We start from the raw sequence: 16,653 nt of genomic DNA, 5'->3' as shown, positions 1-16,653 counted from the left end.
CTCCTTCTCCAGGAAGAGAGCATCCTAAATCTCTTACCTTACCTCTTACTTGTAGGGCTGTGTCTGTTTGTTCGAAGCGGGGGAGAGGGGACTAATTAACCCTCCTCCCACTCTACTCCATCCTTCTCTCTCTCCTCCATCCCTCCCTGTCTCTACTCCATCCTTCTCTCTCTCCTCCATCCCTCCCTGTCTCTACTCCCCTTCCTTTCCTCCCATCCTTTTCCTCTCTTCCCTCTCTTCCTCCTCTCCCTCTCTCTTCCTCTTCTTTCCTGCATCCACTCCCACTCCAGAGAGAAAAGGGGGTTCAAAGGGGGGCTCAAAGGGGCCCTGTGTGTGTGTGAGAGAGAAAGAGAGAGCCTGTGTTGTCTGGCTGTGTGAAACCTCCTGTCTGTAGTCTGTGTCTGTTAGACGTGAAGCTCTATCTCATAAGTGTCTCTGAGGCCCCCCTTGGGTCATTTCCATCACAAAGGTGTGTGTGTGTGTGACTGTCAGGGGAACCAACCGTGCCTGGAATTCCAGAGTCCCCTGTCTCTCCTCCTCTGCTCTGATTGTGACCCTTCAAAGTCTCGCCTACACACTCAATCCCCCCGCCCAGGCCCCCGCCCAGGCCCCCGCCCAGGCCCCCCGCCCAGGCCCCCCGCCCGGGCCCCCCGCCCAGTCCCCCGCCCAGTCCCCCCGCCCAGGCCCCCGCCCAGGCCCCCCTCCCTGCCTCTGCCTCGGGCCAGTGTGGAGGAGCGTCCCAGCAGCAGAGGAAGAACTCAGAGGAAGCTGTGGGCTGAGCAGAGCTCAGAGGTGACGACAGGGGGTGCAGAGGAGGAGGAGGGAAAGATGAGAAATAAAACGCTGATATTGAAACCAGACTGTAGGAAATTCTAGATCATGTGATGAGCTGTTACCTCCAGCGCAGGTGTGAGGTCCTGGGGCCTTTGAGAGAGTAGAGAGTAGAATAGAGGCAGTAGAGAATAGAGGCAGTGTAGAGACTAGAGTAGAGGCAGTAGAGTGGAGACTAGAGGCTAGAGTAGAGGCAGTAGAGACTAGACTAGAGGCAAGTAGAGGGCAGTAGAGTATAGGCAGTAGAGACAAGTCTGTGCCTCTGGATTAAAGTGACTCATGTGCCAAAAATCGTATGTACGGGGGTGGGTGGTGTAGTACGAATGACGCACCGCTACACACACACACACACACACACACACACACACATACACTACACACACACACACGTGCCTCTTGTGTTTGTGGTTTCATGTTTGAAGTCCTGGGACTCCTCCTATTCTGAGTGCAGCTCTGCCACTTCATCCTACCTCTGTGTTATTACTCTGCTGAATAACAAATTAACTATTTGTCTTGTGGTCTCCACCTGCCCCTCTCTCTTCCCCTTCCCTCCCCCCTCCCTGTCCCCTTCCCTCCCCTCCCTGTCCCCTTCCTCCCCCTCCCCTGTCCCCCTCCTCCTCCTCCCCTGCCCCCTCCTCCTCCCTGCCCCTCCTCCTCCCTGTCCTCCTCCTCCTCCCTGCCCTCCTCCTCCCTGTCCTCCTCCTCCCCCTCCCTGCCCTCCTCCTCCCCTCCCTGTCCTCCTCCTCCCCTCCCTGTCCCCCTCCTCCCCCTCCCTGTCCCCCTCCTCCCCTCCCTGCCCTCCTCCTCCCCCTCCCTGTCCTCCTCCTCCCCTCCCTGTCCCCCTCCTCCCCATCCTGTCCCCCTCCTCCCCTCCCTGCCCCTCCTCCTCCCCTCCCTGTCCTCCCCTCCCTGTCCCCCTCCTCCCCCTCCCTGTCCCCCTCCTCCCCTCCCTGTCCTCCCCTCTTCTCCTGCAGGAGTCGTTGGGGCCCAGGCCCTGTTCTCCGTCCCTCGGCGGCCTGGCTATGGCACCATGGGCAAGCCCATCAAGCTGCTGGCCAACTGCTTCCAGGTGGACATCCCCAAGATGGACGTCTACCTGTACGAGGTGGACATCAAGCCTGAGAAGTGTCCCCGCAGGGTCAACAGGTGACGCTGGCATCCTCAGCTGGGCTTGTCTAGAACTGGAGTAGAGGGGTGTTGGGTGTGGTAGAGGGGTAGAGGTGAGGCTGACAGGTGTGTGTCTGCATGGAGGTGGTGGGTAGAGGGTGGGGGTAGAGGGTGTGGGGTAGAGGGTGTGGGGTAGAGGTGTAGAGGTGAGGCTTGACAGGTGTGTGGCTACAGGGAGGTGGTGGGGTAGAGGGTGGGGTAGAGGGTGTGGGGTAGAGGGTGTGGGGTAGAGGTGTAGAGGGTGAGGGCTTGACAGGTGTGTGTCTACAGGGAGGTGGTGGACTCCATGGTGCAGCACTTCAAGGTCACCATCTTTGGCGACCGCAGGCCAGTCTAACGACGGGAAGAGGAGCCTCTACACACAGCCAACCCCCCTGCCTGTAGCTCCAGCAGGGGTGAGACACACACTTACAGACCCACACACACACACACACTTACAGACCCACACACACACACACACGCTTACAGACCCACACACACACACACGCTTACAGACCCACACACACACACATATACACACACTAGGGCTGGGCGGTATGGCCTAAAATGTTTATCACGGTATAATTCGTAAGCACTGACGGTATCAGTATATATCACGATATATTAGTTATTCTTAAAAATGTCATGACAATGCAATCCGCACCGCAGCGGCTAATCTACCGCACTCGAGACGGATTTGGATTGGGTAACTCCGGTGTGTCGCATGAGTTGAATTTTCGACATTTTGCAGTGTTTGCCACGGAACAGCGACTTCTCAGTAGCGTACGCGTTCAACAGTAGCCTACGTTTATGGGATCGCAAGAAAACTCTAGCTATAGTTAGCTCTAGCTATAAACAATTATTACATGGCTGAATACTCGATTCTGTTGGCCTACAATAAAAATGTCACTATTCTAACCAACCTGGCATTGGATTTGTCAAAACGCATTCTTGCCAACAAAAGCAGTTTACTCATATGAATGTTTTGCTTCCTCTGGAGTTGCGCTAGCTTGTTTGTTGACTTTTATTGGCTGGCACAATGCGTGCAGCGTCCATGCTGCATGTTTTTTTTGGGTAAAATATAAAAATTTTAACTAGCCCACTAGGCAGTAGGCCTATCACTTGACTTATGGCAAAATCCATATCATGGCACAACGCAATACCGGTATTCGCGTTCATACCGGTATACCGCCCACTTCCTAACACACACGCTTACAGACCCATATACACACGCTTACAGACCCCCCACACACACATATACACATGCTTACAGACCCCCACACACACATATACCACACGCTTACAGACCCCCACACACACATATACACACGCTTACAGACCCCCCACACACACATATACACACGCTTACAGACCCCCACACACACATATACAACACACTTACAGACCCACACACACACACATATACACACGCGTTTACAGACCCACATACACACACAAACACACTTACAGACCCACACTCCTACACACACACACATACATGTGTGTAACCCGCCCCCTCTTTGTTCCCATAGGTGGACCTGGATGTCACTCTCTGCCGGGGGAGGGGGGGAAGGACCGCCCCTTCAAGGTAACCATCAAGTTTGTGTCACTGGTGAGCTGGCACATGCTGCACGAGGTTTTACAGGGCGCAGTGTTCCTGAGCCCTGGAACTGGACAAGCCAATCAGCACCAACCCTGTCCACGCCGTGGACGTGGTCCTCAGACACCTGCCCTCCATGAAGTGAGTCGCAGCCCTGGTGGCCTGGGGTAGCATAGCATAGCCTCCCTCACTTCCCTAGCATAGCCTCCCTCACTCCCCTAGCATAACGTCCCTCACTCCCCTAGCATAGCCTCCCTCACTTCCCTAGCATAGCCTCCCTCACATCCCTAGCATAACCCCCCCTTACATCCCCTAGCATAGCCTCCCTCACATCCCCTAGCATAGCCTCCCTCACTTCCCTAGCATAACGTCCCTCACTCCCCTAGCATAGCCTCCCTCACTTCCCTAGCATAGCCTCCCTCACATCCCCTAGCATAACCCCCCTTACATCCCTAGCATAACGTCCCTCACTCCCTAGCATAGCCTCCCTCACTCCCCTAGCATAGCGTCCCTCACTCCCCTAGCATAACCCCCCTTACATCCCTAGCATAGCCTCCCTCACTCCCCTAGCATAGCGTCCCTCACTCCCCTAGCATAGCCTCCCTCACTCCCCTAGCATAGCCTCCCTCACTCCCCTAGCATAGCGTCCCTCACTCCCCTAGCATAGCGTCCCTCACTTCCCTAGCATAGCCTTCCTCACTTCCCTAGCATAGCCTCCCTCACTTCCCTAGCATAGCCTCCCTCACTCCCCTAGCATAGCCTCCCTCACATCCCTAGCATAGCCTCCCTCACATCCCTAGCATAGCCTCCCTCACTCCCCTAGCATAGCCTCCCATCCCTAGCATAGCCTCCCTCACTCCCCTAGCATAGCCTCCCTCACTCCCCTAGCATAGCCTCCCATCCCTAGCATAGCGTCCTCACTTCCCTAGCATAGCCTCCCTCACATCCCTAGCATAGCGTCCCTCACATCCCTAGCATAGCCTCCCTCACATCCCCTAGCATAGCGTCCCTCACTTCCCTAGCATAGCCTCCCTCACTTCCCTAGCATAGCCTCCCTCACTCCCCTAGCATAGCCTCCCTCACATCCCTAGCATAGCCTCCCTCACTCCCCTAGCATAGCCTCCCATCCCTAGCATAGCGTCCCTCACTTCCCTAGCATAGCCTCCCTCACATCCCTAGCATAGCGTCCCTCACATCCTTAGCATAGCCTCCCTCACTCCCCTAGCATAGCGTCCCTCACTTCCCTAGCATAGCCTCCCTCACTTCCCTAGCATAGCCTCCCTCACATCCCTAGCATAGCCTCCCTCACATCCCTAGCATAGCCTCCCTCACTCCCCTAGCATAGCCTCCCATCCCTAGTATAGCCTCCCTCACTCCCCTAGCATAGCCTCCCTCACTCCCCTAGCATAGCCTCCATCCCTAGCATAGCGTCCCTCACTTCCCTAGCATAGCCTCCCTCACATCCCTAGCATAGCGTCCCTCACATCCCTAGCATAGCCTCCCCTCACTCCCCTAGCATAGCGTCCCTCACTTCCCTAGCATAGCCTCCCTCACATCCCTAGCATAGCTCCCTCACTCCCTAGCATAGCCTCCCTCACATCCCTAGCATAGCCTCCCTCACTTCCCCTAGCATAGCCTCCCTCACTCCCCTAGCATAGCCTCCCTCACTCCCCTAGCATAGCCTCCCCTCACATCCCTAGCATAGCCTCCCTCACATAGTTTTGTAGTCCTGTCTCTCCATGTTTGTAGTTCTCTCTCCTCCAGGTAGGTGACCTCTGACCCCTCCATGTGTGTGACCCCCAGGTACACTCCGGTGGGGCGCTCCTTCTTCTCCTCCCCAGAGGGATACGACCACCCCCCTGGGTGGGGGCCGGGAGGTCTGGTTTGGCTTCCACCAGTCCGTACGGCCGGCCATGTGGAAGATGATGCTCAACATCGACGGTGAGTCTCACAGCTGGTCTGTAGAGATCAGATGTTGGTGGACTGGCCCTCTATCTCCAGCGAGGTTAGCCAAGGACACCAAGTAGCAGCAGTAGTTCCCTGTGTTGACCTGGTCCGGTGCTGTGTGCTAGCTGTGTGCTCTCTGTCGCCTCCTAGTTTCGGCCACAGCCTCTACAAGGCCCAGCCCGTCATCCAGTTCATGTGTGAGGTCCTGGACATCCACAACATCGACGAGCAGCCGCGTCCTCTCACAGACTCCCACAGGGTCAAGTTCACCAAAGAGATTAAAGGTAAGCAGCAACGTGTGTGTCCTGTGTGGGTGTGTGTCCTGTGTGTGTGTGTCCTGTGTGTGTGTGTGTCCTGTGTGTGTGGGTGTGTCCTGTGTGTGTGTGTCCTGTGTGGGTGTGTGCTGTGTGTGTGTGTCCTGTGTGGGTGTGTGCTGTGTGTGTGTGTCCTGTGTGTTTGTGTCCTGTGTGGGTGTGTCCTGTGTGGGTGTGTCCTGTGTGGGTGTGTGTGTGTGTGTCCTGTGTGTGTGTGTGTCCTGTGTGTGTGTGTGTGTCCTGTGTGTGTGTGTCCTGTGTGTGGGTGTGTCCTGTGTGGGTGTGTCCTGTGTGGGTGTGTGCTGTGTGGGTGTGTCCTGTGTGTGTGGGTGTGTCCTGTGTGTGTGTGTCCTGTGTGGGTGTGTGCTGTGTGTGTGTGTCCTGTGTGGGTGTGTGCTGTGTGTGTGTGTCCTGTGTGTTTGGTCCTGTGTGGGTGTGTCCTGTGTGGGTGTGTCCTGTGTGGGTGTGTGTGTGTGTGTCCTGTGTGTGTGTGTGTCCTGTGTGTGTGTGTGTGTCCTGTGTGTGTGTGTCCTGTGTGTGGGTGTGTCCTGTGTGGGTGTGTCCTGTGTGGGTGTGTGCTGTGTGGGTGTGTCCTGTGTGTGTGTGTCCTGTGTGTGTGTCCTGTGTGTGTGTGTCCTGTGTGTGTGTCCTGTGTGGGTGTGTCCTGTGTGGGTGTGTCCTGTGTGGGTGTGTCCTGTGTGTGTGTCCTGTGTGGGTGTGTCCTGTGTGTGTGTCCTGTGTGTTTGTGTCCTGTGTGTGTGTCCTGTGTGGGTGTCCTGTGTGTGTGGGTGTGTGTGTGTCCTGTGTGGGTGTGTGTGTCCTGTGTGGGTGTGTCCTGTGTGTGTGTCCTGTGTGTGTGTGTGTCCTGTGTGGGTGTGTGTCCTGTGTGGGTGTCCTGTGTGTGTGTCCTGTGTGTGTGTGTGTCCTGTGTGGGTGTGTCCTGTGTGGGTGTCCTGTGTGTGTGGGTGTGTCCTGTGTGTGTGTGTGTCCTGTGTGTGTGTGTCCTGTGTGGGTGTGTCCTGTGTGTGTGTCCTGTGTGGGTGTGTCCTGTGTGTGTGTCCTGTGTGTGTGTGTCCTGTGTGTGTGTGTGTCCTGTGTGTGTGTGTGTGTGTGTGTGTGTGTGTGTCCTGTGTGTGTGTGTGTGTGTGTGTGTGTGTGTGTTTATGCTCATCAGCCTGCTGTGTCTCAGGTCTGAAGGTGGAGGTGACACACTGTGGAACCATGAGGAGGAAGTATCGAGTCTGCAACGTGACCCGCCGTCCGGCCAGCCACCAGACGTGAGTCAGCCTGCACGTGTGTGTGTGTGTCTCTGTGTGTGTAGCTACGGGGTCTGGTGTGTGTGTGTAGCTACGGGGTGTGTGTGTGTGTGTGTGTGTGTGTGTGTGTAAACGCCCGAGGAAGGGGGACAGGATATTCTCCAAAACCACAGTGTCTGACTCATCATCAGCTAAATGGTCCAAAGACCTTAGTCACCACACACACACACACCTTACCCTGTAGCTACACACACACACACACACACACACACACAAGACCCTGTCTCCCTGCAGCACCAGGGTTGTAAACCTGGTTCTCCTGGTTCTGCTCAGGTTCCCCCTACAGCTGGAGAACGGCCAGACAGTAGAACGTACGGTAGCCCAGTACTTCAGAGAGAAGTACAACCTGCAGCTGAAATACCCCCACCTGCCCTGCCTGCAGGTGGGCCAGGAGCAGAAGCACACCTACCTGCCCCTGGAGGTGAGGCCCTGGAGGAACTCTTTTCTGCTCTGACCCACACTCTCAACACCTTGTTCTGCTCTGACCCACACTCTCAACACCTCGTTCTGCTCTGACCCACACTCTCAACACCTCGTTCTGCTCTGACCCACACTCTCAACACCTCGTTCTGCTCTGACCCACACTCTCAACACCTCGTTCTGCTCTGACCCACACTCTCAACACCTTGTTCTGCTCTGACCCACACTCTCAACACCTCGTTCTGCTCTGACCCACACTCTCAACACCTCGTTCTGCTCTGACCCACACTCTCAACACCTCGTTCTGCTCTGACCCACACTCTCAACACCTCGTTCTGCTCTGACCCACACTCTCAACACCTTGTTCTGCTCTGACCCACACTCTCAACACCTCGTTCTGCTCTGACCCACACTCTCAACACCTTGTTCTGCTCTGACCCACACTCTCAACACCTTGTTCTGCTCTGACCCACACTCTCAACACCTCGTTCTGTTACCTTAACACTGGGTCTCCTGTGTGTGTGTGTGTCTCCCTGCAGGTGTGTAACATAGTAGCAGGGCAGCGGTGCATCAAGAAGCTGACAGATAATCAGACCTCCACCATGATCAAAGCCACAGCTCGCTCTGCCCCCGACAGACAGGAGGAGATCAGCCGGCTGGTGAGGAGCGCCCCCTAGTGGATAGATGATGGTATTGCTTTTAGAAAAGATTCAGCCTCTACATTGTAATGAAGGTATACATACACAGAAACATCTTACCTCTTTAGATTATATCAATGAATCACAGATTAGGTAGTAGGGTTTAATAATAAAGTTAGGGTTAGTAGTAAAAGTAGTAGTTGGAACAAACCAACTGAAATATTCAGAAGGGAAATTTAACAACGTGAACATCTCTAGTTGGACCACACAACACTGTATCACCTGGATAAATGACCTCCTCTCGTCTCCATCCCTGCGTCTCTCTCTCTCCCTTCCTCTCTGTCTCCATACCTGCCTCTCTCTCTCCCTTCCTCTCTCTGTCTCCATACCTGCCTCTCTCTCTCCCTTCCTCTCTGTCTCCATACCTGCCTCTCTCTCTCCCTTCCTCTCTGTCTCCATACCTGCCTCTCTCTCTCCCTTCCTCTCTGTCTCCATACCTGCCTCTCTCTCTCCCTTCCTCTCTCTGTCTCCATCCCTGCCTCTCTCTCCCTTCCTCTCTGTCTCCATCCCTGCCTCTCTCTCCCTTCCTCTCTCTGTCTCCATCCCTACGTCTCTCTCTCTCTCTCTCCCTTCCTCTCTACCTTCCTCTCTGTCTCCATCCCTGCCTCTCTCTCCCTTCCTCTCTCTGTCTCCATCCCTACGTCTCTCTCTCTCTCCCTTCCTCTCTACCTTCCTTCCTGTCTCCATCCCTGCCTCTCTCTCTCTCTGCCTCCATCCTTGCCTCTCACTTTCCCTCTCTCCCTTCCTCTCTCTATCCCTTCCCCTCTCTCTCTCCCTTCCTCTCTTTGTTTCCATCCCTTCCGCTCATTCTTTATCCATACCCACCCACCCGCCCGCAGGTGCGGAGCGCCAACTACGATGCGGACCCGTTTGTTCAGGAGTTCCAGTTCCGCGTGCGTGATGAGATGGCCCAGGTGACCGGGCGCGTGCTGCCCCCCCCCATGCTGCAGTACGGTGGGCGGGTGAGCTCTGAACACTTTATGGTACCTGCCTTTAAATCACGCCATCTCTCCGTCTGTCTGTCTGCCTGTCTGTCTGGAGAATCACACTGTGTGTGTGTGTGTGTAGTCTCTTACTGTGTGTGTGTTGCATCACACTGTGTGTGTGTGTGTGTAGTCTCTTACTGTGTGTGTGTTGCATGACACTGTGTGTGTGTGTGTGTGTGTGTGTGTGTAGTCTCTTACTGTGTGTGTGTTGCATCACACTGTGTGTGTGTGTGTGTGTAGTCTCTTACTGTGTGTGTGTTGCATCACACTGTGTGTGTGTGTGTAGTCTCTCACTGTGTGCGTGTAGCATCACACTGTGTGTGTTTGTGTGTGTAGTCGCTCACTGTGTGTGTGTGTGTGTGTGTAGTCTCTCACTGTGTGTGTGTGTGTGTGTAGCATCACACCGTGTGTACAGTCTCTCACTGTGTGTGTGTGTGTAGTTTCAGACTATGTGCATTGTTGTGCATCTAAAATGACATGTTGAATGTGTGTGTTGCGACGACCACTAAGCTGAACCAGGGAGCCACACAGTGCAGGAATGGACCTGAGCTCCCAGAGAGCCACACAGGGCAGGAATGGACCTGAGCTCCCAGAGAGCCACACAGGGCAGGAATGGACCTGAGCTCCCAGAGAGCCACACAGGGCAGGAATGGACCTGAGCTCCCAGAGAGCCACACAGGGCAGGAATGGACCTGAGCTCCCAGAGAGCCACACAGGGCAGGAATGGACCTGAGCTCCCAGAGAGCCACACAGGGCAGGAATGGACCTGAGCTCCCAGAGAGCCACACAGGGCAGGAATGGACCTGAGCTCCCAGAGAGCCACACAGGGCAGGAATGGACCTGAGCTCCCAGAGAGCCACACAGGGCAGGAATGGACCTGAGCTCCCAGAGAGCCACGCAGTGCAGGAATGGACCTGAGCTCCCAGAGAGCCACACAGTGCAGGAATGGACCTGAGCTCCCAGAGAGCCACACAGGGCAGGAATGGACCTGAGCTCCCAGAGAGCCACGCAGTGCAGGAATGGACCTGAGCTCCCAGAGAGCCACACAGGGCAGGAATGGACCTGAGCTCCCAGAGAGCACAGTACTACCTTGTTACCTAGGTGTGAGCACCTCTCCTAACCCTAACCCTAGGTGTTAGCACCTCTCCTAACCCTAACCCTAGGTGTGAGCACCTCTCCTAAGGACAATTCCACAAGTGGCGAAACATAAGAAACATAAGACACCAGATGTACTAGCTGTAATATTCAACAGCTTGGTTGGTTGAACTGGAGACTGTTGAGATCTTAAGTTAAAGTATCTTCGTCGCAAAAAAAAGATTTCTGGAAACATTTATTTAATTAATTGCGCTGCCAAAGTGGGTGTGTGTGAGTGCGTGCATAGAGGTGTGTGTGTGAGTGTGTGCATAGAGGTGTGTGTGTGAGTGTGTGCATAGAGGTGTGAGTGTGTGAGCCTGACCGGCAGCAAGTGACCCCTGCTCCGTGCTTGCAGAACCGCACGGTGGCCACGCCCAGCCACGGGGTGTGGGACATGAGGGGGAAGCAGTTCCACACAGGTGTGGAGATCAAGATGTGGGCCATCGCCTGCTTCGCCACGCAGAGGCAGTGCAGGGAGGAGATCCTCAAGTAAGGACAGCTGAGAGTTTCCCTGCAGTACCTCCCTCCTCCTGCATAACGACCAGACCCTAACCAACCCTAACCCTAAATCATCTCCTTCATGTTATAATGGCCTTCCCGCACCATCTTTCTAAGGCCTACTCTAAGCAGATGACTTTCTTAACACATCTCTCTCTTCCTGTGTCTACCTGTACGCCTCTCTCCTTCCTCTCTCTCTCTTCCTGCCTCTACCTGTACCCCTCTCTCCCTCCTCTCTCTCTTCCTGCCCATACCTGTACCTCTCTCTCCCTCCTCTCTCTCTCTTCCTGCCTTTACCTGTACCCCTCTCTCATCCTGTCTCTCTTCCTGCCTCTACCTGTTCCCCTCTCTCCCTCCTCTCTCTCTTCCCACCTGTACCTCTCTCCCTCCTCTCTCTCTCTTCCCGCCTGTACCTGTACCTCTCTCCCTCCTCTCTCTCTCTTCCTGCCTCTACCTGTTCCCCTCTTTCCCTCCTCCCTCTCTTCCTGCCTGTACTTGTACCCCTCTCTCTCTCTTCCTGCCTCTACCTGTACCCCTCTCTCCCTCCTCTTTCTCTCTTCCTGCCTCTACCTGTACCTCTCTCTCCCTCCTCTCTCTCTTCCTGCCTCTACCTGTACCCCTCTCTCTCTCTTCCTGTGTCTACCTGTACGCCTCTCTCCCTCCTCTCCCTCTCTTCCTGCCTCTACCTGTACCCCTCTCTCCCTCCTCTCTCTCTCTTCCTGCCTCTACCTGTACCCCTCTCTCTCTCTTCCTGTGTCTACCTGTACGCCTCTCTCTCCCTCCTCTCCCTCTCTTCCTGCCTCTACCTGTACCCCTCTCTCCCTCCTCTCCCTCTCTTCCTGCCTCTACCTGTACCCCTCTCTCCCTCCTCTCTCTCTCTTCCTGCCTCTACCTGTACCGCTCTCTCCCTGCCTCCTCTCTGTAGGGGCTTCACCGACCAGCTGCGTAAGATCTCCAAGGATGCTGGGATGCCCATCCAGGGCCAGCCCTGCTTCTGTAAGTACGCCCAGGGGGCCGACAGCGTGGAGCCCATGTTCAGACACCTGAAGAACACCTACTCTGGCCTGCAGCTCATCATCGTCATCCTGCCTGGAAAGACCCCCGTCTACGGTACCAGTCAACACGTCCTCATTAGATTGTGCGTAGAGACAGATTGTGCATTGGGACTACGGTGCCTTTAACGCTGCTTGTTTGGTCCTGTAGCGGAGGTGAAGCGTGTGGGAGACACTCTCCTGGGCATGGCCACGCAGTGCGTCCAGGTGAAGAACGTGGTGAAGACCTCCCCCCAGACCCTCTCCAACCTCTGCCTGAAGATCAACGTCAAGCTGGGGGGCATCAACAACATCCTGGTGCCTCACCAACGGTAGCTGGCTCCACACACCCTGGCTCTCTCTCTAAATTGTTGTCCATATGAGATGAGATCTGTTGTTGCAAGGGAAGGTGAAAAGTCGCTAAATCTAGCGACAAAGCTAATTGGCAACACTGTTCCCAGCTGTGTTGAAGAGCTTCTGACTCCTCCTCCCCCCTCCCCCCCCCCCCCCCCCCACCCCCCCCCCCCAGGCCCTCGGTGTTCCAGCAGCCTGTCATCTTCCTGGGGGCCGACGTCACCCACCCTCCTGCTGGGGACGGGAAGAAGCCCTCCATCGCAGCGGTGAGAACACCTTTCTCATCTGGCAACTGTTAATTACATTATGTTTACTCTTTAATCATGTTCTCTTCTTCTTCCTCCTCCCTCTCTCCTTCCCTCATTTTCCTTCTCTCATTCTCTCCATTTCTCATCCTCCCTCCCTCCCTCCCTCCAGGTGGTAGGCAGTATGGATGCCCACCCCAGCCGGTACTGTGCCACGGTGCGGGTGCAGAGGCCCAGGCAGGAGGTCATCCAGGACCTGGCCTCCATGGTGAGAGAGCTGCTGATCCAGTTCTACAAGTCGACCCGCTACAAACCCACCAGGATCATCTTCTACAGGGACGGAGTGTCTGAGGGCCAGTTCAGACAGGTCTGTCACTGCTACTGGCTCTCTCTCTCTGTCTCTCTTTCTCTGTCTCTCTCTCTCATTCTCTTTTTCCCCGTGCTGTTTAGGGTTGTGACCCCGTGATGTTTTAGGTCCAGGGTTGTGACCCCATGATGTTTAGGGTTGTGACCCCATGATGTTTAGGGTCAAGACCCCGTGATGTCCAGGGTTGTGAACCCATGATGTTCATGCTGTAATTTTGGTCGATAAGTTTTTCCGATAAGTTTTTCCTTTTCATTTCTTAGCATTTTTAGCTAATGTTTAATAATAGAGACGTAATATGAGTTAAGAAGGTTTATTTACATTTTGCCTCAGACAATACGTTCTATTTGAAAATCTGCGGGTTTTCGTCGGAATTCTGCGTCTGCGTTTTCCGTTTGGGCCTGGTCATGACCCCTTGGTGTCCCGTCCTGCTGCAGGTGCTGTACTATGAGCTGCTGGCGATCCGCGAGGCCTGCATCAGTCTGGAGAAGGACTATCAGCCCGGCATCACCTACATCGTGGTGCAGAAGAGACACCACACCAGGCTGTTCTGTGCCGACCGCAACGAGAGGGTGAGCCTGTTACCACACACACACTCACTCACACACACACTCACTCTCACACACTCACACACACACTCACTCTCACACACACACACACACACACACACACACACACACACAGACACTTGTGTGTCTTACTGGGTCATCAGGCTGGGGGCTCAGAAGCCTCCCCTCCTCCCCAGCACCCTACTCTGCTAACGCGCTGATGGAGGGAGCAGGCACGTAGCAGCCAACACTGTTCATTTTAGCAGACAACCCAATGATTTAACCTCGATGCCTGTTAACATTTCCATGTCCTGTTTGGTTTCCCTCGTGTTGTCAGTTTCATGCTCTTCTCTGGAGGGAGTTCAGAGGTCGAATCAAAGCAGGAGGAGATGGAGGACCTGTTACTTACCCACAATGCTTTGCTCCCATGCCAGGTTGGACGTAGTGGCAACATTCCTGCCGGCACCACCGTGGACACGGACATCACTCACCCTTACGAGTTTGACTTCTACCTCTGCAGTCACGCTGGGATACAGGTACGACGTGTGTGTGTGTGTGTGTGTGCACTGGATGTTAGTCAACAATGGCTTTTTGACTTTTTTTTATTTATTATTTACACAAATATAAAGATAATTGTTTACGTAGAGTCCATTAGCAGAGAAGCTCCTTGCTCCATGTAACCCGCCTCCCTTCCCCCCCCCCCCCTCCCCCAGGGCACCAGTCGCCCCTCCCACTACCACGTCCTCTGGGACGACAACTGCTTCACGGCTGATGAATTCCAGCTGCTCACCTACCAGCTGTGCCACACCTACGTACGCTGCACGCGCTCAGTCTCCATCCCTGCGCCAGCCTACTATGCCCACCTGGTGGCCTTCCGCGCCCGCTACCACCTGGTGGACAAGGAGCACGACAGGTGAGGGGGGGGTAGATAGTTACCACCTGGTGGACAAGGAGCACGACAGGTGAGGGGGGGTAGATAGTTACCCACCTGGTGGACAAGGAGCACGACAGGTGAGGGGGGGTAGATAGTTAACCCACCTGGTGGACAAGGAGCACGACAGGTGAGGGGGGGGTAGAGATAGTTATACCACCTGGTGGACAAGGAGCACGACAGGTGAGGGGGGGTAGATAGTTACCACCTGGTGGACAAGGAGCACGACAGGTGAGGGGGGGTAGATAGTTACCACCTGGTGGACAAGGAGCACGACAGGTGAGGGGGGGTAGATAGTTACCACCTGGTGGACCAAGGAGCACGACAGGTGAGGGGGGGTAGATAGTTACCACCTGGTGGACAAGGAGCACAGACAGGTGAGGGGGGGTAGGTAGATAGTTACCACCTGGTGGACAAGGAGCACGACAGGTGAGGGGGGGGTAGATAGTTACCACCTGGTGGACAAGGAGCACGACAGGTGAGGGGGGGTAGATAGTTACCACCTGGTGGACAAGGAGCACGACAGGTGAGGGGGGGGGTAGATAGTTACCCACCTGGTGGACAAGGAGCACGACAGGTGAGGGGGGGGTAGATAGTTACCCACTGGTGGACAAGGAGCACGACAGGTGAGGGGGGGTAAATAGTTACCACCTGGTGGACAAGGAGCAACGACAGGTGAGGGGGGGGTAGATAGTTACCACCTGGTGGACAAGGAGCACGACAGGTGAGGGGGGGTAGATAGTTACCACCTGGTGGACAAGGAGCACGACAGGTGAGGGAGGGGGTAGATAGTTACCACCTGGTGGACAAGGAGCACGACAGGTGAGGGGGGTGGTAGATAGTTACCACCTGGTGGACAAGGAGCACGACAGGTGAGGGGGGGGTAGATAGTTACCACCTGGTGGACAAGGAGCACGACAGGTGAGGGGGGGTAGATAGTTACCACCTGGTGGACAAGGAGCACGACAGGTGAGGGGGGGGTAGATAGTTACCACCTGGTGGACAAGGAGCACGACAGGTGAGGGGGGGTAGATAGTTACCACCTGGTGGACAAGGAGCACGACAGGTGAGGGGGGAGGAGGGAGAACACTGAGTTTATATTCTCTGCGTGCTACCTCCCCTTACAGGCTGACATTCGTACCTACACCATCACGCATCACATCCTCTCTCAAAGGGGAGAACCCTTAAATTGAATAACATCTGCAACAATTCTCTCTTTCCTTCTCCCTTTCCCTCCCTCTCTTTCTCCCTCCTTCCCTCTGTTTCAACCTCCTCTTCCCTTCTGTCTCCCTCCACCTCTCCCTCCCCCAGTGCGGAGGGCAGCCATGTTTCTGGACAGAGCAACGGCCGGGACCCCCAGGCTCTGGCCAAGGCCGTGCAGATTCACCACGACACTCTGAGGACCATGTACTTCGCCTGAGCAGCCCTCCTCCTCACACACACACACACACACCTCCCCCTCTCTCCCATACACACACCATCCCTTCTCACACACACATACCTTTTCCTCATTTACCACCTTCTCTCTCTCACATACAATCACACGTACACACACACCTCTTCCCTTTACTCTCTCACACACAAACGCTTAGCCTGCCAGTCAAAGATGGTGGTCCCCCCCCCTCCCCCAACCACCACACCATCCAGTACATCCAGACCTGACACTGTGCGAAGACATGGAGAGGAATAGGACTAGAGGAGGAGAGACCCCACCTGAGGAGGAGGACTGGAGGAGGAGGAATGGAGCAGAAGGAGGAGCAGGACTGGAGGAGGAGAGGAGGACTGGAGTAGGAGAGGAGAAGGAGGACTGGAGGAGGGAGAGTCCCACCTTGACAAGGAAGACTGGAGGAGGAGGAGAGGAGGGAGAAGACTGGAGGAGGAGGAGGAGGAGGAGGGAGGAGGAGGAGGAGGAGGAGGAGGAGGAGAGGAGGGAGAAGCCTGGAGGAGGAGGAGGAGAGGAGGGAGAAGACTAGGATGCAAACGCTGCTTTAAAACCCCACAGGAGCTCAGGGGGCACAATTATGCAATATCAGCCAGAACCAGACAACTGCTGTCTGTGGGCATCCTGACCCCAACACCACCCCCCAGCCCCCCAACACCACCCCCCAGCCCCCCCAACACCACCCCCCAGCCCCCCCAACACCACCCCCCAGCCCCCCCCAAACACCACCTCCCAGCCCCCCAAACACCACTCCCCAGCCCCCCCAACACCACCTCCCAGCCCCCCCAACACCACCCCCCCAGCCCCCCCGAACATCACCCCCCCAGCCCCCCGAACACCACCCCCCCA

At 55.4% G+C, this 16,653-nt stretch overlaps 1 protein-coding gene across 1 annotated transcript in view; it reads left to right on the top strand.

Moving 5' to 3' along the window:
- The window catches only part of ago3a (argonaute RISC catalytic component 3a), a 21,795-nt gene extending 5,775 nt beyond the window's left edge, over positions 1-16,020 (top strand). The window contains 24 exon segments of the mRNA XM_067237509.1: positions 1,806-1,977; positions 2,269-2,332; positions 2,334-2,393; positions 3,510-3,527; positions 3,530-3,614; positions 3,617-3,640; positions 3,643-3,718; positions 5,381-5,432; positions 5,434-5,518; positions 5,675-5,686; positions 5,689-5,808; positions 7,028-7,115; positions 7,428-7,575; positions 8,114-8,233; positions 9,112-9,234; positions 10,748-10,881; positions 11,816-12,000; positions 12,094-12,253; positions 12,451-12,541; positions 12,693-12,887; positions 13,322-13,456; positions 13,867-13,968; positions 14,146-14,345; positions 15,675-16,020. Of these exon segments, the coding sequence (XP_067093610.1) occupies positions 1,806-1,977; positions 2,269-2,332; positions 2,334-2,393; positions 3,510-3,527; positions 3,530-3,614; positions 3,617-3,640; positions 3,643-3,718; positions 5,381-5,432; positions 5,434-5,518; positions 5,675-5,686; positions 5,689-5,808; positions 7,028-7,115; positions 7,428-7,575; positions 8,114-8,233; positions 9,112-9,234; positions 10,748-10,881; positions 11,816-12,000; positions 12,094-12,253; positions 12,451-12,541; positions 12,693-12,887; positions 13,322-13,456; positions 13,867-13,968; positions 14,146-14,345; positions 15,675-15,783 (2,558 nt within the window). The 3' untranslated portion in view covers positions 15,784-16,020.
- Positions 16,021-16,653: the final 633 nt, after the last annotated feature.

This window comes from Osmerus mordax, chromosome 6 (assembly GCF_038355195.1).
Source record: "Osmerus mordax isolate fOsmMor3 chromosome 6, fOsmMor3.pri, whole genome shotgun sequence".
NCBI classification, from domain to species: Eukaryota; Metazoa; Chordata; class Actinopteri; order Osmeriformes; family Osmeridae; genus Osmerus; species Osmerus mordax.
This window is presented reverse-complemented; position numbering and strand designations above follow the sequence as displayed.